General features: G+C 39.0%; 1 protein-coding gene across 1 annotated transcript; it reads left to right on the plus strand.

Moving 5' to 3' along the window:
* The first annotated feature begins 12,657 nt into the window (after positions 1-12,657).
* On the plus strand, positions 12,658-14,825 carry GPR27 (G protein-coupled receptor 27). Its single transcript, XM_058169641.1, has one exon. It carries the CDS (start codon positions 13,468-13,470, stop codon positions 14,623-14,625), a length of 1,158 nt encoding a protein of 385 aa, XP_058025624.1. The 5' UTR covers positions 12,658-13,467; the 3' UTR covers positions 14,626-14,825.
* Positions 14,826-23,265: the final 8,440 nt, after the last annotated feature.

Raw genomic sequence — 23,265 nt, forward strand, 5'->3', positions numbered from 1 at the left:
ATCTTTTCATTGTTCCCATCACCCATCTCCTTCCACTTATGACTGCATGACTTTAACTTTGTTGCTTGTATCCTTACAATTTATATTGCTATTGTTTCCTGTTTGCTTATGACTATCATTAAGTGTTGTACCTTATGATTCTTGATGAAGGTCTCTTTTCTTTTATGTACATAGAGAGCATATGCACCAAAGACAAATTTCTTGTGTGTCCAATCACACTAGACCAATAAAAAACATTCTATTCTATTCTATTCTATTCTATTCTACTGGAACGAGACTGACACAGACTGGATCCTGCAACGTTCTGAGACAAGTATATTTGCCTTCATGTTTTCTTTTTTTTAAAAAAACACACAATACCATGTGATTTTAATCATTTTAAACAATCCTCATCAATATGAACATCCACTCTACTATGTTCCAAACCAGGATGGATAAGATGTCTGAAGTAGTATGGCTTAATTGTCATTTTGCTTATGAGGTCTTGTTAATTGTAGAACCAGAAAGTTGCATGATGTTTATGAACCGAGCATCATTAGTAAAGTTTGGTTTGATGCCTGGAAAGGTTTGTCCCTACTTGTTATTTTGGTGCCAATAATTTCATACCCTTAACTGGAATTAGCTGGTGGGCCAGGGCATAATGTCATCTGAAATGCTTAATCCAACAATGTTGGCTTGTTTACTAAAACCAAGAGGTGATTTTAGGTCTCCTGCCAACTGAATTGCATTGTGGTTAAATTTTAAGAAGGTAAATTCAGGTAGTTGAGGGAACCTTACATCTGAAAGACATGAGGCTGTATGCAGAGTGGGGACATAATTATTTTCATATCGAGGTTTAATCTCTATTACTATCTGAAACTGTTCCCTACCAAGATTGTAGGCACTACATTGTTGTGTCATCGTCCCCCCCTCCCCTGAGATGATTATTATACACTTGGCTGCTCTCCGGAATATTGCTAAGTTTGTCTTTGCAGACCCAATTTTTGGATTCTCCTTTTCTCCTCAAGCATACCAATATGCAAAGCTCCACCAAGAAAAGAAAAATGTAGAACAATGGGCGAGAGCATCAACTGACCATTAGAGGGAGCTTTAACATTTTATGAATGTGAACTTTCTTACTTGCTATGGGCTTCCATCAAAAATATACCTTGCTTCAAACAATTGTAAATCAGGTTTCAGAATAGTAGACTACAAGCTTTAAAATTGCTATCTACTTTATCTCACAGTTAAATACTGTGGGAAGTTAGCACCCACCCCCCTCCTAGAAGAATGAAATATTTTAGAAAACATTTAAAAGGCAGAATATATTTCCCTGGATGAGAAATGGAGAAACATGTTTTAAAGACAAAGCAGCTTCCTGACTCCCGTCACCTTTGTCAATGGGTCAGAGGTAGAAATTCATTCTCCCCACCTTTGTCAATGGGACCATCATCTGCAACACAATAGGACCCATCTAGCAACAGAAATTCACCACATGACACCTGGGAAGATTACATCACCAACAAGGCTAGCTAAGACCCCTACCCCCTGGGAGTCTGACAACCAATAAGGATACTCTTCCTGTGCCCCAGAAAGTTCAAAGCTCAGAAAAAGCATAAAGCCAGGGAGCGCGCTCAGCATCTCAGCCTTTTCTGTTCAGGATCTCAAGCCATGTGATCCTGGCCACCATTAAACCATCTTTTCAAGCAGCCTCCATGTTTCCAGTGTCTTTGTCCCCACTTGGAACTGAACCCAGATGGAAATTTCTTCCAACAATACCATAAAAACAACTGTTATTATATGTATGCTAACATAATGCTCATTTCACCCCGATACATTTTGCAAATGATGAAACTGAATTTTGAGAAATATCCAAGAAATGACTTGGCCAAACTCTTAACAACTTTTATGTAGGAATCCCCATTTGACTCCCACCCAGGCTATGCCTCCCCCACCCTTGCTTGCTTGTTTGTTGAAAAGGCTGACCCAATTCCATTCTGCTTCACATGTCATATTTATAAGCACAGTAGTTGCCTAGCAGTTAAATGCTGCCAGAGCTGAAGTATCGTATAGTCCTTGAATGTAATCTGTATCACAGTGAAGGAACGTTAAGTGTTTGATATACAAAGGTCCTGTCTTATCAGTCTAGGAACGTTTCATCTACTATTTAACTCATTATGCTAATGACATATTGGGTTTAGAACTTTACATATGCAAAGTAAGTGCTTCATCTTGCCTTCAAACTAGGTTTACTTTTCTATCAAATTACAATGTCTCTTTTTAAAAAAAAACCAAAGGAAAGGAAAATAAAATCTACACTTGTGAAAAAAGTACTTTTTATGACTTTCTGAACAATGAATGAAATGAAGAGTCATTTCAGCTCTACTTATCTCCTTGCTCATTCCCTTTTATGTATAACACTAATTTTGAAGGTTTTCATTTATTTCATAAAGAGTAATCAAATATGTTTTCCAGTGTGAGAAATACACATTTCTCCCTTCATTTAAAGGGATAACTAGAGGCAATTATGCCTTATTTAAGTCTCACAAACTTTAACTTCCACATCTCAGTAATTGCCCTGTAGTTTTCACAGACTGATCAATTATGCTTGATAAAATTAAATTTCTGAAGAGTTTGGTCAAAAAGCCCATGATGCTATTTGCCTGGAAAAGGTTACAGCACCATTTCTAAGAGTTTAGAGCTCTTCCAATCTATAGAGTCATAAATTTGAAATGACAAAATTTCATAATAATATGCATCTTCCCAATAGTAGCCTTCTTGTCAAAATTGTCTCACAAATGCACCAAATTGTCCAAGATATTACAAAGAATCAAAGTGCAACATCCAGAAATCTGGAAAGGACATTTTTTCTTAAAATCAGTATTCATGATTGTCATCAAAAAAGCACTGGATAGATAAAATTGGGATTCCAGGGAGAAGAAGCAAGAACACTCACATTTGTGTTAAATTTTCCAAAAAGCACATAGGTAAAGATCCAGACTGGTGGAAGAATATTATATAGGCAGATGAGTCAAAAGTAAGATACTTCAAGTGACATGAGTATTATTACATTTGGCAGAAACAGAGCTTTGAATGCTGCAACAACCTCATATCAATTGTCAAGCATGAAGGTGATAATGTCATGGTTTGGGGATATTTTGCTGTTTCAAGACTCTTGCCATCATTGAAGAAACCATAAATTTTTCCTTGTATCAGAGAATGTCACAGGAAAATATCGTACATCAACTGAAACTGAATCCAAAACAGCTCAGACAGTGGACCGTGATCCCAATCATCTAAGACAATGAAGAGCAACAGTTTTGAAGTTTTCAAGCAATCAAGCTGAAATTCAGGCCTAAATCCCATTGAAATATTATGGCAGGACCTGAAGCAAATAGTTCATGCTAGTTGGAACCTCATACCTGTTGCAAAATTGAAGCAGTTGGCCATGAAGAAATGGGTCAACATTTGTATACAGCAATTTCAGAAACCAATTTCAGAAACCAATGATCCATTATAGAAAGTACTTGGTTGCAATTATTGCAGCCAAAGATGACAGAGTTAGTTATGGAATCAAAGAGGTCAACTATTTTTTCATAGTATCATATGTATTTATTGATGTATTTGTTAAAATAGATTTCTACAGGCATAGAACTCACATTAGTGACTCCAATATTGCATGTTGAATCACACTGTTCATGATTTTTTTTTAAAAAAAACAATTTTGATGTTTATTTATGTTCTTTTTATATATCAGGAGGACCTCCAGTATATAACATACAGCAGTAAAGTTGCAGAAATGCAGAAACTCTGAAAGAGGACAAATTTTTATCTTCATCAAATGATAAGTAGATCTATATTTTAAGAGTGTGGGTCATCCTTTATTTATTTATATGCAAACTCACCATACCTTAATACTATATCAGATATATCTAGGGCAGGGGTGTCAAACTGGGGGCCCACTGGCCAGATGCATCACACTCAGGCCACGGTCACACCAGCTCTGCGGATGGGGAAAATGTGACAAAATGTCACATGATGACAACATGATCCAGCAAGTTTGACACCTGTGACCTAGGGGAAAGAATGGAAAAATCTATTTCCCTACAATATACTTAAATACAGCTGTAAGATGCTTCAAGTCTGGTGTTCTACATATGTATAAGGTAATGAAGCACTTACTTAATTACAGGATATAAAATGTTCACCTCTGGAGGGGATTTTTTTAAAAAACAACAACACAACAACTTGAGTCAAATAATAGCTTTAGAGCAAAGAAATTGTGATCTTTGGAATGCTAATTACAACTAGATTGAGATGTTTATGGTGTCTTAGTATCTCCCCAAACTCATTAGCTTCACTATGTTGCTTTTAGGAACCCAGGCCAGTGATTTTTACGGCTGTTAAAATAAGCATGTAGAAAGTGCCTGTAGGTTACTCACAATTTAAGAAAATTGTTGAAGCAATGAAAGAATAGGATTCAAGAGCAGATTATTAAATAACCAGTTTTTAAGATATACAAACTAAGATGCAATAACCTGAAAAAACATGAATTATTATTAAAATACATTCAAAGGTAAAGATGGCTGTATAGTGAATTAATATGTAGCTCCTGTGTTGTTACTTAAGGAACCATGTAAACCTTTTTATACCTACCGCCTACTTTTGTATCTCTGTTAGTAGTAAAATTTTCTAACCGCCCACCAGTTCCACAGTAATGGTGCTTTATAAAGTGTATCGTTGTCTGTGCATGCCTCTTGCACATCGTGAATTGGGTTGGGGAGGCGCCGGCTACCAGCTCTGCTTGTCTGTTACGGCTGGGTGGTGTGGGGGGAGATGCATGAGCTATTCTGGGACGAGGCTCTTTTGTTTGCGGTCGCACTATAGCACCATGTAGTTTCACTTATGTAACATGAACTAAACTTATGCGTGGGTGATACAAATAGTATATTTTCAGAAATTTAAATTGTCATGGGGAATTTTATGAAAACCTAATGAAAATGTTTTTAAATAATGCTATGAAAATTTTTTAAAAAGTCAATTAAATTAAAAAAAGGAAAGTGCTTCAGTATCGGACAAAACCCCTATCGCCCACCATGAAAGCTGGAACGCCCACCAGTGGGCAGTAGCGACCAGGTTGACTACCACTGATGTAAATGATCCATTCATAAACACAATTTAGTAAAATAATCTCTATCTTAAACTACAGTAGGGGAATTGTTTTGGAAATGAAAGTGTTTACCAGTACAATTCAACATTATTCAAATTACCTAGTGCCTTCAAATAGTTTGACATATGGATTGGAAGTGACACAGGTCGAAATTTTAATAGCAATTATGGTGTCCAATTAATTTTTTGAGTCACAAACGTGATGTCAAAATTTTGATTAATTTTAATTGATGATATTCTGAGTTGAACTAATTCTGAATTGAACAAATCCAGAATTTATCCTTGTTTTGGAAAATGGCTTCACTAATATTAAACAAATATAATTAATCACCAGCTAAATATTGGTTGTGTGACTGAGATACTGAAAATGGCTTATTTTACAGAGCATTTGTAATGGAATAGTACTTTGAAACTGTAAGAATATTCCTTTCCTATTCTTTTTAAAGTTGCCCAATTACTATGCATTTTTTTCTGTAATATAATCTTGATTCTACTTTATATTTGTTGTCTTGTGAACCTACTTCTTTGTGGTAGTAAATCTAAAATAAATAAAAACAGAAACACTTTTGAAACAAAAGATAAAATGACCTTTAAATACTCCTCTCCACTAATTTGTTTGTTTGTTTATTTATTTATTTAAAACATTTATATAACTGCCCATCTTATATAGGTGGTCCTTGACTTACAACTGTAACTGAGCCTAAAATTTCTGTTGCTAAGTGAGACAGTTGTTGTGAATTTCAGCTCATTGTACAACCTTTCTTGCCACAGTTTGTTACGTGAATCACTGCAGTTGATAATAACATGGCTGTCCTGCTATGTATGCAAAAGATAAGCTATAAACAGGAAAGTTCAGAATTTAAAGATGATCGAACATGAATAATATATTATTTTAGTCAATACTGTAGCATGGCTTTCATTCTCTGTGTGAAAGTGACTACAAAACCTTGCTGGTACAGTGACTGGGATCTTGCCTGACAGAAACATCATATCTCTAACTCATAATAAAGGGAATTTGGAGACTTTCAAAGTGTGTCCTGATTGAGTGGAAACAGTGACTGAGAAGGGAGAAGGCTGCTAAAGGGTTAGCCACCTTGGTAGGATTCAGCCGGTTCTCTCTGGTTCGGGCAAACCGGTAGCGGCAACTGCGGTAGGCCCTGCCCACCCAACCGGACATAATGCCATCCTATTTAGCCACGTTTTGAAGGCCGTGCACATGTGTGGAATGTGTGCGTGCAAGCAAAGAGCATGTGCGGAAGGTGGCGTGTGCACTCACATTTGCGAACTGGTAAGGAAGGTAAGTGAATCCCACGTCTAGTTAGCCTATATTATACTATATGCATTAATAAATAGGTCTTGCAGGAAAAAAAAACCCAAAATAATTACCAACTTGTAAAACAATTTTCATTTACAAGAATGTTCCTGGTTCACATATAACTCTCATAAGCATTCTTCAAATTAGAAATGTGGAGGAGAATTGGGATGTTTGCTTTCTGGCCGAGGTCTATACTGAATTGTATCCAGGTTGGGTTTTTTTAAAAAAAAATTGAATTACTGCATTTTTTAAAAATCAACTTAAAGCTAGTCTATTACATAACATCAATCTATAATACGTGCAACAAAAAGGAAGCCAAAAATCTGTCATTATTTATAGTGGTCAAATTGTCAAGGTATTTATGTGGGTATTAATGACCTTAAGAGGTGGTAGTGGTAAAGATGATGAGACTTTTTGTATTAAGGGCCTGTTTCTACCTCTGCCCACCCCTAAATATAGTGAATGAATCCTGTCTCTTTAACACAAGCACTCTAAAGAATACCCAAAGCATGAAACATTTGTGTGTACAAGTGTCTATTCCAATGTACTTTGAAAAACTACTAGAATTTTAAAACTCTTTTTTTCACTTGACTTTTCCAAAAGTTAGAATACTATTCCGTGGAAGTGTTATATTAAGCAGATACATGTTCTTCTGTTTCTGTACTATAAAGCACTTCTTAGGCCTTAAGTTCTGCCTTAAAAATTAAAAGATATATCAAGAAACACCTTTTATATTCCATGTAATTCAGTATTTGTTAATAGGACATGGAAATGGTTCGCCAAGATTTTACGTAAGGAATCCTTCAGCCAAACTTATACGCATGAGGAAGTTGGATCTTTGTAATACAAGGATGTGTGCTGTCAATGAACTGTGGCCTTTCTTTTGCTAAGGATAATGATACTTATTATAACATAAAGAGCCATGGTAAAATCTGCTTCAAGTCAAGCTCAACTCTTAGAGACTTTCTCTCCCCCTGCTTACATTTCAATAATAAACCATAAGAACCGGTTCTTCAACCATATTTCAAAAGGATTGATTGCTGAAATTCTGCTTCTGTACAGCTTTGAAGCAATAAAACTTTTGGCACTAATTAAGAGACTAAATTTTCTATACAGGTAGCCTTTAACTTACAATCATAACTGACCCCAAAATTTCTGTTGCTAAGCCAGACATTTGTTAAGTGAATTTTGCCCTATTTTATGTCCTTCCTTGACACAGTCATTAATTGTAGCTTGTGATTGTTGGTCATAATACCCAGTATTTGCTCTGGGAAGTCTGGGGGAGGGAAGGGGAAGGAGGGGGGAAAAGGAGGGGAAAATGATACATGGATTGGTTATTAACGTACAGTAATGTTTGAAGATATGAAATTAAAATTTAAAATGATATTGGGGCTGCTCGACTGCCATTTCAGAAAGAAAAGGAGAGAGGAGTAGAAGGAGAGAAGAAAGTAGGTTGGAAAGAGTTGAGAAGGAGGAGGGGAATAAGAAGGTTAGATAGGGTGGAAGAAGGGAGGAGTGGAGAAGGAGGAGAGGAAGTAGTAAAGTGAAGGAGATGAAGGATGGGAAAGTAGTAGAGGGTAGAGGGAGGCTGTGAAGAAAGGAAGTTGCAGTCGTGCAGGCCTGAATCAGTAAGAAATAAAAATTAATGATTAATGATGGATAATAGTTTGTACATAAATATGATGTTGGAAAATGGAAATAAAATCTTTTTTTTTTTTTAAAAAGAACCGGTTCTTCAACCATATTTCAAAAGGATTGATTGCTGAAATTCTGCTTCTGTACAGCTTTGAAGCAATAAAACTTTTGGCACTAATTAAGAGACTAAATTTTCTATACAGGTAGCCTTTAACTTACAATCATAACTGACCCCAAAATTTCTGTTGCTAAGCCAGACATTTGTTAAGTGAATTTTGCCCTATTTTATGTCCTTCCTTGACACAGTCATTAAGTGAATCACTGCATTTGTTAAGTTAGTAACACAGTTTTTAAGTGAATTGCTTCCCCATTTGTACTTGCCAGAAGGTTGCAAAAGGTGATCACACGAACCTGGGATACTGCATCCATCATAAATATGAATCAATTGCCAAGTGTATGAATTTTGATCATGTGACCACAGGGATGCTGCAATGGCTATAAGTGCTAAAAATAGCAATAGCCATGGCAATAGCACTTAGACTGATATACTGCTTCACAGTTCTTTATAGCCCTCTCTAAGCGGTTTACAGAGTCATAAGTCACTTTTTTCAGTGTTGTTGTAACTTTTGAGTAGTCACTAAATGAACTGTTGTCAGTTGAGAACTACCTGTAGTTTGGTCTGTCATAGATTAAAAGACCTTAATTTTGTGTTAATCTTACCCATTTTGATTAAGTTAAAGCAATTTTACTAATTACACAGTATAAGATTTGATAAGTCCAGTCTGAAGTCTTTCAGCAAATAAAACAAAGGAGATAGGAACAGCAGAATATGCTTTGGCTCCTTATTAATGTTTATTTTTTGCACAAGCTTCTTTTAATGTAAATGACACTTCATGCAAATTTAAGAAAACAATACATTTATTAGTCTTTAAGGTGTCACCTATTCATTGGTTTCAATTGCAAAACACCAAATGTGACCATTTTTCTGGAACCTTTTCCTTTAAAAGGGAGCAGCAGTAGCTCAGACTCCAAGCTGATGATAAAAGCATTGCAGTCCATTACATTTGGAGGGCACCAGAAATTTTGTATAAAAAATTATCCTCTCCTCTTAAGCATATTTCGGGAGCATTCTCGCACTACAGGTAATCCTTGACTTACAACCATTCGTTTAATGGCTTTTCAAAGTTACAATGGCACTAAAAAAAGTGACTTACGATTGGCTTTCATGTTTATGACCATTGCAGCATCCCCATAATTATTGTACATGATCTAAATCCAGATGCTTGGCAACTGGCATGTATTTATGGCATTTGCACTGTTCTGGGTCATGTGATCACCCATCTGTAACCTTCCCAGCCAGCTTCCCACAAGCAAAGTCAATGGGGGGGTGGGGGGAGCCAGATTTGCTTAATGACAGCATAAGTCATTTAACAACTACAGTGACAACTGAAGATAATAAAACGGGACAAAACTCACTTAACTTGCTAAGCAATTGTCTTGCTTAGCAAAAGAAATCTTGGGCTCAATAGAAGCCGTAAATTGAAGACTTACGACTGCATCATAAGAAGTAAATAGCAAGCAACCAGCCTGGAGTCAGGCAGTGAATTCTCCAGTTAAGTGAGAGATATTAATCAGGAGAGATGGATTTGTGGCCCTTCAAACGTGGTTTGAACTATGAACCCAGCATTTTAACTTGTTTGTTTACTGCATTTACAGCTGAAGGAAGCTGAGAACGGGGACTCGAGCCTCAGCAAACTGCAAAGTGAGAGGAGGAGCCAACCAACCAGCTTAAAGAGAGCAGTTGGTCCGCCCCTTTTCTTCTGCAGCACGCTGATTGGCAAGTTATTTTTCATTCTCGTTGATATTTGAGGGAAAGGGGGAATATGGCCAAGTCAAGAGGAGGCTGATGCGGAGTGAAGGATGAGCGAACAGCACTTTAAAAGGGCAAATTGCCCGGAAACGAAAGGTTTCACTGGGATCAACTAACCCAGGACCTTTGATGGTTTTGGGAAGGAGGAGTGGAGAAGGAGGAGAGGAAGTAGTAAAGTGAAGGAGATGAAGGATGGGAAAGTAGTAGAGGGTAGAGGGAGGCTGTGAAGAAAGGAAGTTGCAGTCGTGCAGGCCTGAATCAGTAAGAAATAAAAATTAATGATTAATGATGGATAATAGTTTGTACATAAATATGATGTTGGAAAATGGAAATAAAATCTTTTTTAAAAAAAAAAAGAACCGGTTCTTCAACCATATTTCAAAAGGATTGATTGCTGAAATTCTGCTTCTGTACAGCTTTGAAGCAATAAAACTTTTGGCACTAATTAAGAGACTAAATTTTCTATACAGGTAGCCTTTAACTTACAATCATAACTGACCCCAAAATTTCTGTTGCTAAGCCAGACATTTGTTAAGTGAATTTTGCCCTATTTTATGTCCTTCCTTGACACAGTCATTAAGTGAATCACTGCATTTGTTAAGTTAGTAACACAGTTTTTAAGTGAATTGCTTCCCCATTTGTACTTGCCAGAAGGTTGCAAAAGGTGATCACACGAACCTGGGATACTGCATCCATCATAAATATGAATCAATTGCCAAGTGTATGAATTTTGATCATGTGACCACAGGGATGCTGCAATGGCTATAAGTGCGAAAAATAGCAATAGCCATGGCAATAGCACTTAGACTGATATACTGCTTCACAGTTCTTTATAGCCCTCTCTAAGCGGTTTACAGAGTCATAAGTCACTTTTTTCAGTGTTGTTGTAACTTTTGAGTAGTCACTAAATGAACTGTTGTCAGTTGAGAACTACCTGTAGTTTGGTCTGTCATAGATTAAAAGACCTTAATTTTGTGTTAATCTTACCCATTTTGATTAAGTTAAAGCAATTTTACTAATTACACAGTATAAGATTTGATAAGTCCAGTCTGAAGTCTTTCAGCAAATAAAACAAAGGAGATAGGAACAGCAGAATATGCTTTGGCTCCTTATTAATGTTTATTTTTTGCACAAGCTTCTTTTAATGTAAATGACACTTCATGCAAATTTAAGAAAACAATACATTTATTAGTCTTTAAGGTGTCACCTATTCATTGGTTTCAGTTGCAAAACACCAAATGTGACCACTTTTCTGGAACCTTTTCCTTTAAAAGGGAGCAGCAGTAGCTCAGACTCCAAGCTGATGATAAAAGCATTGCAGTCCATTACATTTGGAGGGCACCAGAAATTTTGTATAAAAAATTATTCTCTCCTCTTAAGCATATTTCGGGAGCATTCTCGCACTACAGGTAATCCTTGACTTACAACCATTCGTTTAATGGCTTTTCAGTTACAATGGCACTAAAAAAAGTGACTTACGATTGGCTTTCATGTTTATGACCATTGCAGCATCCCCATAATTATTGTACATGATCTAAATCCAGATGCTTGGCAACTGGCATGTATTTATGGCATTTGCACTGTTCTGGGTCATGTGATCACCCATCTGTAACCTTCCCAGCCAGCTTCCCACAAGCAAAGTCAATGGGGGGGTGGGGGGAGCCAGATTTGCTTAATGACAGCATAAGTCATTTAACAACTACAGTGACAACTGAAGATAATAAAACGGGACAAAACTCACTTAACTTGCTAAGCAATTGTCTTGCTTAGCAACAGAAATCTTGGGCTCAATAGAAGCCGTAAATTGAAGACTTACGACTGCATCATAAGTAAATAGCAAGCAACCAGCCTGGAGTCAGGCAGTGAATTCTCCAGTTAAGTGAGAGATATTAATCAGGAGAGATGGATTTGTGGCCCTTCAAACGTGGTTTGAACTATGAACCCAGCATTTTAACTTGTTTGTTTACTGCATTTACAGCTGAAGGAAGCTGAGAACGGGGACTCGAGCCTCAGCAAACTGCAAAGTGAGAGGAGGAGCCAACCAACCAGCTTAAAGAGAGCAGTTGGTCCGCCCCTTTTCTTCTGCAGCACGCTGATTGGCAAGTTATTTTTCATTCTCGTTGATATTTGAGGGAAAGGGGGAATATGGCCAAGTCAAGAGGAGGCTGATGCGGAGTGAAGGATGAGCGAACAGCACTTTAAAAGGGCAAATTGCCCGGAAACGAAAGGTTTCACTGGGATCAACTAACCCAGGACCTTTGATGGTTTTGGGAAGGGAGGGAGGGAGAGAGAGAGAGGGAGGGAGGAACTGATCCAGCCGTGACATTTTGATGCAAACTTGCACGCGGTGGCATCCTTTGTGCAATGAAATCATCCCAATGACATCATGTTGTTGGCATTGTTGTGGCTTCCTATGTCTGCTTATTGTCAGGAACCTCGGTTTATTTTCGAAGAAGCGTCTTGCCACCCGCTGCACTGCCCCGATCTGTAGGGATGCTGATGGCTGGGTGGATGGATTTGGGCAGGCAGGCTCAGCCTCCCATGAGTATCAAGTGGGGTAACGCGTTGTCTGACCAAAATCCGCAATGAAAGAAGCGGCGCCTGCCGCTGACCGACACCCCCCCCGTCCCCCTTTTGCGCAGGCTCAGCCTCCCCCTCCCTCCATCATCCCCGGAGAAGCAAGCCCACCGGAAGTGCAGCTGCAGCCACTAAGGCAAGGTGGCTGCGCTCGAGGCTGGAGTGGGGCTCCCCGCGCGCGCGAGCTGCCGGGGCGTGCTCGCCTTTCGCCGGGGTGCTGTCCGGGAAGACCCCGGCCAGCAGCGGGAGGAAGAGGAGGCGGCGGCGAGCCCAGCCTTTCCACGGAATCCGTCCCGGCCAAAGAGCGAGGCAGAAGGTACCGACCAGAGGAAGGCGCAATGCTGGAGGAGCGGCGGCTGCAACCGCGCGCCCCGGTCCGGAGACGGGAGACGCGCGGGAGCCGCTCCTCTTCCTGCAGCCTTGCCGGCCCGCTCCCGTCTTCCCGGGGGCCGTTTTAAAGTTTCGGGATGGCCGCCCCTCGGATGAAGCGGGAGTCTCGCGTTCCAGCCGGGCTGCCGAGGAGAAGGGGAAACCCGGGGCGCGGAAGGTGCCGGAGAAGGCGGCTCCGCTGAAGCCAGCCTACCATGCCGGAATGGGGGCGCCGGGCTTGCGCACAGCCTGAGCTCGCCACTGCTGGGCGGGAGGACGGCGCTGCGGTTTGGGAGCGAGGCCGAGGAGGGGAAAAGCGAGACGGGAAGGGGGCGGGGGTGGGGATGTTGCTGAGGGGAACATGGGTGCCAGCAATGGGGGCTCCACAGCGGGAGCCTGTCTTCTGGGCGGGAGAAGCCTGAAGAGGAGCCTGGCAAGGCGAGACGGCGACGGCAAAGGCGACCGTTGAAGAAGAAGCCGCCTCGTCCCCGCCCCTGCCATAGCTCTGCCTGAGCGTCGGGAGAGAAGGGGGGATTGTCGCCGGCCCTGCTAGATGGCGAACTCCAGCGAGCTGGGAAGCAGCAGCAGCAGCAGCAGCCCCCACCTGCCCAGCCCCGGCAGCCTCCTGGGCGCCTCTGGCCTGAAGCTGGCCTCCCTGGGCTTCATCCTTTGCCTCAGCCTTGCTGGCAACCTGCTCTTTGCTTGGCTCATCCTCAAAGACCGCCACTTGCACCGGGCCCCTTACTACTTGCTCCTGGACCTGTGCTTGGCGGATGGCTTGCGCTCCTTGGCCTGCTTCCCCTTCGTCATGCTTTCAGTGCACAGCGGGGCAGGCTTCTGGCCCCACGGGCTGCTCAGCTGCAAAGTGCTGGCTTTCCTGTCCGTGCTCTTCTGCTTCCACGCCGCCTTCCTGCTCTTCTGCGTGGGGGTGACACGCTACATGGCCATTGCCCATCACCGCTTCTATGCTAAGCGCATGACCGGCTGGACCTGTTTGGCCGTGGTCTTCATGGTGTGGACGCTTTCCATGGCCATGGCCTTCCCCCCTGTCTTTGATGTCGGCACTTACAAGTTCATCCGTGAGGAGGAGCAGTGCATCTTTGAGCACCGTTACGTCAAGGCCAATGACACCCTGGGTTTCATGCTCATGCTTGCCACGGTCATGGCGGCCACGCACCTGGTTTACGGCAAGCTCCTTTTCTTCATTCACAGCCACCGCAAAATGAAGCCGGCCCAGTTGGTGCCGGCCATTAGCCAGAATTGGACTTTCCATGGGCCTGGAGCTACTGGTCAGGCAGCTGCTAACTGGACGGCTGGCTTTGGCCGGGGTCCTACCCCTCCTACCTTGGTGGGCATCCGACAAAATACTACTCATAGCCAGATAAAGAGACTGCTGGTCTTAGAGGAGTTCAAAACGGAGAAGAGGATTTGCAAGATGTTTTACATGATCACCCTCCTATTCTTGCTTCTCTGGTCTCCCTACATTGTGACTTGTTACTTACGTGTCTTCATCAAAGCCAGCACAATCCCCCAGATTTATTTGACCATCTCAGTCTGGATGACCTTTGCCCAGGCAGGAGTCAACCCCATCCTTTGTTTCATTTTCAACAAGGAGCTTAGAGTCTGCTTCAGATCTCACTTCTTTTGCTGCCAAAGCATCCAGAACACTCAAGGCACAATTCTGTGTGATCTGAAGAACTTGAGGATATAATTCATTTTTCTTTCCTTAAGAAGGAAGAAAAAAAGTTTAAAAATGTCTATGCTTATTCTGGCATGTGCACTTGCTAATGATTATCTAAGCAAACCCCTTGGCCTCGCCAAACCAGTAGTTTAAAATAGGGTAAAATATTCAGATTTGATCTGAGAGGGGTTGGGGAATCTTTTATGTGTCTCTGGAGGATAGGAAAACAACAACAACAAAAAAGACAAAGTCCATTTCTCCCCCCCCCCCTTCCCCTCTGTTCTGAATTTCTACAGATAATTCTGACATGGATTAAAGGCCATAATTTTGTGTTAATTTTTCTTCTCAATCTCTCCAGTTTTGATAAAGGTTTAGCAATTTTATTCCTTAAGTAAAATTTGATAAAAGGTCAAGACAAAATTTTGTAGTAAAGTTATTTTTTGATGACTTCAGAATCTTGTATTGTAATATTTGTCTTTCAAGGGCAGTGGAGATGGAGAAACTGAATCTAGAAGTCACTTCTTTGTAGGGAGACTTGGGGCTAATTTTGTTTCAGTACTTAAAGGTAACTTTCTGGCCTTGCCTGAAATATGGAAACTGTCTTATCCTGATTACACTAGAATCATTAGGTCATTTCCTGCTAACCTAATGAACGTTTTGTCACCTGATCTGATGTAGAACTACTTTAAACTTTCTTGTTGTACTGTTTCTTTGATAGTGTTTCAGAAACTTAATGAAAAATGGTAATTTTAAAAGAAAAAATGATCAACTTTTAAAACTGTATCAGGTTTTTAAATTATACTGGCTTTCATACTTTATTGGCTTTATAAGTTCCTATCTACAAACTGGATAACACTTGTATGTTTCAACTGTTTTAATAAAACACTCTCCAGTTTTTGTACATACATGAATTTAAACGTCTGAATATGCTTTGCTGCCTTCTCTTTAAATAAGCAGGATTTGCTTACAGACCATTCAAACAACTTTTTTTAAAAAAATCACACCCTTAGGTCACAGTCTGAGCTCATAGTATAGGGGTGCCAAACTCACATCATCACGGTGGCGTCATGTGACATATCATGACTTCCCCCCCTTTTGCTAAACGGCGAGGGCGTGGCCAGTGCGTGACGCATTCGGCTTGTGGGCCAAGAGTTTGACAATCCTGCCATAGGACGATCCCTTATTTTAGAAAGTTAAGTAGGATGGGACCTCGTTGGGCCTTGGATTGGAAATGTCTAGAAAATCTCAGGGTGTTGTCCACAGTATGGAAGAAGGCAATGGTGGACTACTTTCTTATACTTGTTCAGGAAGTTAGTGAACCAACTAGACTCAAGAGACTTCAAAAAATTTTCTTTCATCTATTCCTGTATGCTCTCATGAGATTCTTATTGGTTTCAAAAACAGATCTTAAAACATTTATGTATTTAATTTATATAGCCACCCATCTCACAAATGGAACCACAATCCAATAACACCCAAAAACATAAAAGTACACAAACCAGAAAATCCAGTCCAAGAAAAACAGAAAACAGGCATCAAGCTCCAACCTTGTCTAGAAGTGTTGATTTTGAATGCTTTTGGAAAGTAGCTAGAGTCAGGGTTAGTTTAACATAAAAACAGCCCTTTCATGCCTCAGTTGCCCACACCTCCTCAGAGAGGAGAACCACACACTTCTTGCTTTTCCTGGCAAGTTCAAGTTGGTGGAAGCAATTCTAATGTAGCCCCGAAGGTACTTGGTGCCAAACCATAAAGGACTTTATAGGTTAACACTAGTACTTTAAGTTGCACTGGAAGCTAACATGGGTTCTGCAGCGTGGATTTAATAAATTGTGACTGCTGAATGCCTGATAATGCATGGGCCACTGCATTTTGGACAAAATGCAATGACCTCTAAAGGCAGCCCTATGTAGAACAGATTATAGTAGTCTAATTGAGTAGTGACAAGGTGACCTAATAAAGAAGTTTCTGACTACTTATAAATAGAATTATGTTTTTCTGTTATAAAGAGAACATTCTGTTAATGATATTTTAGGGGCATAAGTAGAATGACTACCTTCCCCCTGACATACATATCTGCCCAATGTAATTTCTATTTAAAAATAGCTGCTCATCTGCTAGTGCCAGAAGAGTCTCTAGACAATTCTGGATTGCAAATTTTAGTAGATAAAGCAATTCCTGTGCAAAATTGCTTATCTGTTTATGTGTTTGCACAGTTACCAGTGTATTTTAAATTTCCAATGCCCTAACATTTTTAAAGATGCAGATTATGAATTTTTAAAGCTTTTAAAATAACCTTTATTTACTGCCCTGATTTACTTTTAGAAAATAAGCTAAGACCCTCTGTTTGTAGTCTATTTTTAATAGCAAAGAGGCCAAAGGTGTTCAAAATTGAATGATCAAAAATCATCTCTCTCCCAGAACTTTCAAAAATGGAAATGTTGCGATGTTTAATAATACAGCACGGACATAGTAAGAAGCAATGTGGCTTTTTAAGAAATAAGAAAATGGGAATACATATTCAATGTTCAAATTATTTAAACTAAGTGAGATGTTATTTCTCTTAAATTCCTGAATTGTCTTCCTTTCTAGAAAAAGCTCTCATCCCTTTGATTCAAGTGAACTTTCTACTGTAGTTGATGATGTGCTATCAAGTCATTTCAACTCTTAGCACTCACACAGATTTTCTGCAGGGAATTCTATACTTTAATTTGGTGCCTTAGATCTTCCCAACAGGGTACCCAGTGTCACTGTCACTGAATTTATTGATTTTATTTAGATAGCTGCTATCTCACATACATAATTCTGGGCAGCTTACAAAATGAAAACAATACTGAAAAAAAAAGAAAGGTAAAAATAACCATACAAAGTTAGAAACTTTAAAACAATGCAAACACCATATAATCAATGCACAAGCACAGTCAATTCAGGAACTGTACAACCATTTATAAGGCTACCATTACCTCATCCCCAGTCCAGAAAGCAAAGCCAGGTCTTCAGGCCTTTTCAGGACACCACCTTAACCTTGGGGGAAATGGTAGGTATAATAGCAGAAAAGAACCTTCTGGAGCCAATCAGATGGCACCCTCTAATTTTAGGAATCTGCCACAGCTAATGGGACTGCTGGATGAAATTGGGGAGAAGTGGCCACTCAAATAAACCTCACCATTAAGCTTATGCAAGATTGCAATGTACAAACGCAACCCACACATGCTTTTTGATAATTCAGTAACTGACTTCATTAAAAAAATTGAGATAATACAACTTCAGATTTATACAAGACACAAAGCTGTAAACTGATGTTTTCATATTTCCTGATCTTAATTTTTGCAATTTGTTATCATCTAAAAAGGAGGCCAGAAATTAATCTAAACTTAATTAGTTATTGCCTTAATTTTTAATACAATATTGGGAGGCAACTTAGACATCAGGATGTTGATAAGGCTAGTTAGCACAATCCACAAATTAAATAAATCATTTTAGAGGCACTCATGTAAACTGGAAAACTAAAATGGTTAAAACTCACTAAGTTATGAATGGCCCCAAAACTTTTAGTGGTTAAATATAATTCAAAAATATATATTTTAAAACTGGGACAAAGCAATATTAATTCCTAAAATAAGGTTTAAACCAGGGGTAATCAACCTTTTTATACCTACCACCCACTTTTGTATCTCTGTGAGTAGTAAAATTTTCTAACTACCCACTGGTTCCACAGTAATGCGCTGTGTATCGTTATCTGCGCATGCTTCTTGCACATCGTGGATTGGGTTTGAGGAGGGGGGCGCCAGCTACCAGCTCTGCTTGTCTGCTACAGCTGGATAGTGTGGGGGGAGATACGCGAGCTATTCTGGGACGAGGCTCTTTTTGTTTGCGGTCGCACTATAGCGCCATTTAGTTTCACTTATGTAACGTGAACTAAACTTATGCGCGGGTGATACAAATAGTATATTTTCAGAAATTTAAATTGTCACAGGGAATTTTATGAAAACCTAATGAAAATGTTTTTGAATAATGCTATGAAAATTTTTTAAAAAGTCAATTAAATTGAAAAAAGAAAGTTCTTCAGTATCGGACAAAACCTCTACCACCCACCATGAAAGCTGGAATGCCCACTAGTGGGCGGTAGGGACCAGGTTGACTACCACTGGTTTAAACAGACTAAAGCAAGTGACATACAGCTTGTTAGACTAAAATGCAGTTGGCTAGTTTCTGCTGCAATATGAACCTGGCTTGTATTGTATCTGATGCTGTGCAATCCCAGATACTTGGCTTAGTTCAAGAGATCATTGTTTAATAATCTTAAGGTCAAATACAGCTAATTTGTAAAAGAAAAAAGAGTCTTAAGAGAGGCATCACTTCCAAATACTGTATATTTAATACATGTTTATATACTTTTCTATTTTCAATTTTATATTTTTGAAATTGCAAAATAACAGCAGCAACAACCCTGCACAATATGCTGATATGCATATTTATTTAATTCAATTTAGAAACCACCTCATTCCAAAGTGATTGGGCAGTTTACAATATAGTCATAATAAAATGCAATGCAAAACAAAGTAGGTTAGAATCTGGCCATTCTGTGCAAAACATAAAAGTGCATTCAACAAGGAGCTCCATCATATTTCATTAGTATTGATCCAAATACTGAATTTATTTATTTATTTATTTTATTAAATTTCTATACCGCCCTTCTCCCGAAGGACTCAGGGCGGTGTACAGCCAGAATTAAAACACAGAATATATACAATTAAAAGAATTTAAAATGAACTATTACTATACGGCCGATAATTAAAAACATTTAAAAATTTAAAATATTATTAAAACCCCAATTTAAAATCAACTATTTATGCCAGTCCTGCTTGAATGAATAAATATGTTTTAAGCTCACGAAAGGTCCGAAGATCAGGCAGTTGACGTAAGCCAGGGGAGAGTTTGTTCCAGAGTGTTGGTGCTCCCACAGAGAAGGCCCTACTCCTGGGGGCCGCCAGCCGACATTGTTTGGCGGACGGCACCCTGAGAAGGCCCTCTCTGTGAGAGCGTACGGGTCGATGGGAGGCATAAGGAATGTTCAACAGTAGTAAATAAATTGGAACAAAGGCAGCTATCTATACTTTTCTGTTCTAAGTTAATTTGTGAGGAAGCATATCTGTGAGGAATTTTCTTTTCATAACTTCTGTTTGGTGTGTAACTATTTGAAAGATACAAACTGTTAATCCATGATATAATGCATTCAAATTCAGGAATTATAAATATTGCTTGTTGAATATAAAGAGAGGGTGAGTAAGCATGTTTGCAACAGAAAAACTGTAAACCATATATATGTACTATATATCAGTGGTGGGTTCTAACCGGTGTTATCACTGGTTTGTTTCGTGCACGTGCTTTGCACGCAATCGCATACATACATACATAGAACTGATAATGCTTAAGTCACATTTTAACATGCTGTATGATCCCGAACCAAAAAAAAAAAGAGTCTTAAGAGAGGCATCACTTCCAAATACTGTATATTTAATACATGTTTATATACTTTTCTATTTTCAATTTTATATTTTTGAAATTGCAAAATAACAGCAGCAACAACCCTGCACAATATGCTGATATGCATATTTATTTAATTCAATTTAGAAACCACCTCATTCCAAAGTGATTGGGCAGTTTACAATATAGTCATAATAAAATGCAGTGCAAAACAAAGTAGGTTAGAATCTGGCCATTCTGTGCAAAACATAAAAGTGCATTCAACAAGGAGCTCCATCATATTTCATTAGTATTGATCCAAATACTGAATTTATTTATTTATTTATTTTATTAAATTTCTATACCGCCCTTCTCCCGAAGGACTCAGGGCGGTGTACAGCCAGAATAAAAACACAGAATATATACAATTAAAAGAATTTAAAATGAACTATTACTATACGGCCGATAATTAAAAACATTTAAAAATTTAAAATATTATTAAAACCCCAATTTAAAATCAACTATTTATGCCAGTCCTGCTTGAATGAATAAATACGTTTTAAGCTCACGACGAAAGGTCCGAAGATCAGGCAGTTGACGTAAGCCAGGGGAGAGTTTGTTCCAGAGTGTTGGTGCTCCCACAGAGAAGGCCCTACTCCTGGGGGCCGCCAGCCGACATTGTTTGGCGGACGGCACCCTGAGAAGGCCCTCTCTGTGAGAGCGTACGGGTCGATGGGAGGCATAAGGAATGTTCAACAGTAGTAAATAAATTGGAACAAAGGCAGCTATCTATACTTTTCTGTTCTAAGTTAATTTGTGAGGAAGCATATCTGTGAGGAATTTTCTTTTCATAACTTCTGTTTGGTGTGTAACTATTTGAAAGATACAAACTGTTAATCCATGATATAATGCATTCAAATTCAGGAATTATAAATATTGCTTGTTGAATATAAAGAGAGGGTGAGTAAGCATGTTTGCAACAGAAAAACTGTAAACCATATATATGTACTATATATCAGTGGTGGGTTCTAACCGGTGTTATCACTGGTTTGCTTCGTGCACGTGCTTTGCACGCAATCGCATACATACATACATAGAACTGATAATGCTTAAGTCACATTTTAACATGCTGTATGATCCCGAACCAAAAAAAAAAAAAAAAGTCACAGTGCAGCACATTGCCTTGGACCATAGAAACCTCACACCTCACAATATGTCATTCAGTGGAACAGAGTCTAGATTACTTGATTTGGTTTGTGGCCCCTTCCCTAAGACAGCAGGGAAGCTCCAGGTTGACCAAAACAGTTTAGATTCATTCTTTGACATCTCCAGTTAAATAACATTAAATAAAGAGGACCAGAGAGAAGGTGATATGAAGGACCTTTTCCTGTCGGTAGACAATATTTAGAAAAATGTATAATACAGATAGTCCTCGACTTACGACCACAATTCAACCCAAAATTTCTGTTGCCAAGTGAGACAGTTGTTAAGTGAATTTTGCCCCAGTTTACATTCTTTCTTGCCATAGTTGTTAAGTGAAGCACTGCAGTTGATAAGTTAGTAACATGGTTGTTAAGTGAATCTGGCTTTCCCATTGACTTTGCTTGTCAGAAGTTTGCAAAAAGTGATCACATGACCCCGGGACACTCCAATGGTCATAAATATGAGTCAATTGCCAAGCATCTTAATTTTGATCATTTGCCCATGGAGATGCTGCAACGGTCATAAGTGTGAAAACGGTCATAGGTTATTTTTTTCAGTGCTGTTGTATGTTTGACCGGTCACTAAAAGAACTGTTGAAACTCAAAGGCAAGCTATAAATTTAATCAGTTGACATTTGAAAGTTGAGAACTGCTGGGTCATCTTTAATGTGAAAAAGCTGGCTTACCTTAATAACGATGTTTTTTCTCAACTTAATTTTTCAAGAAGAATATCTTACATGGGATGAGACAGGCGGATAATGTGATGAACCTGGAAAAGGTAGGCTCTCTGCCAGAACATAAGGGATATAAAGAATAAAAGAAGAGGAAGCCCAGAGTCTATGAGAGGTGGATACATGGTTTTATTTAAAGATAAAGATGTGCTTTAATTTTCAAATATTTATTCTGAAATTTTCAACGGAGCTTTGGTGAGATGAGTGGCACAAAAGTTTAATAACCTTGATGAAGGTGTCTTTTCTTTTATGTACACTGAAAGCATATGCACCAAGACAAATTCCTTGTGTGTCCAATCACACTTGGCCAATAAAAATTCTATTCTATTCTATTCTATAATAAATAAATAATAATAATGGTGGAACATTTTGAGACTAGGTTTAAAAACCATAATTCTAGTAGGAATAATATTTCTTTTGAAACAGTAGAAATCTATTATGATTTCTCATCCTTAATTACTTGCACAATTCTTTTATTCACAATTTATTTACCTTAGTCCAGTACACCTTGTTCATAAAAATGTACTTTTTCTTTGTGCACTTCTAGATTGCAAAATCTGCTGCCTACTAATGACTCATGTATTTTTCTTTGAAAGCAGTATGGATATGTCTATGTGCTTGTTCTTTTTATCAAAACAGAATGATTCACAGATCATACTAGAGATATTAACCCTTGCAGCCTTCTGTCACTTCTGTAACAAAAATAGCATTTTAACACATTGCCATTTTTGTAGGAAAAAAACACTACCTTACTGTGCTGAAAAAATAGTTTTCAGACTGAAATTCATGGCACTTTTTGACAGCCAGAGAAAGTGGAGTGATTTAATAGCATGCTAGTTCACTCTATCAAAATCCTCAGTCTATTCATCTCTCCCCCTGCCTCTAGAAGGCTGATGAAACACAAGCAGCTGAGCAGTTTCAATGACACAAGTAAATCAAAGGAGGGTTTTATTGCTATGGGGTTTTGAAATCTATTGCATACTTTTTCTTTTTCTTTTTTCAATTGAGGGTCCTTACATGTGGGGCTTTCCACCTCTAGTAGAAGTAACTCTGCACCTTTGTAGTCTCCCATCAGTTTCTGTGTTCTAGGCTGAGTTGTATGTTAACTCATTGCTGTTCAGTTGGAGTTATCTAGAATTGTAGAAAAGGAAATCTTTCCATTTGCTGGGCTGAAGTTAGGCATAATTTGTAAGTGGCGCTTTTTTCCATGAACCAGACCAGCCTGTCCTCCATTTTAAGAGATGTAGGTCTTTCAAATGTGAAGGTGCACTGTC

This window comes from Ahaetulla prasina, chromosome 2 (assembly GCF_028640845.1).
Source record: "Ahaetulla prasina isolate Xishuangbanna chromosome 2, ASM2864084v1, whole genome shotgun sequence".
NCBI classification, from domain to species: domain Eukaryota; kingdom Metazoa; phylum Chordata; class Lepidosauria; order Squamata; family Colubridae; genus Ahaetulla; species Ahaetulla prasina.

What these genes read in the sequence shown, in the direction of transcription:
- GPR27 (XM_058169641.1), top strand. Translation starts at nt 13,468, where the DNA reads ATGGCGAACTCCAGCGAGCTGGGAAGCAGCAGCAGCAGCAGCAGCCCC.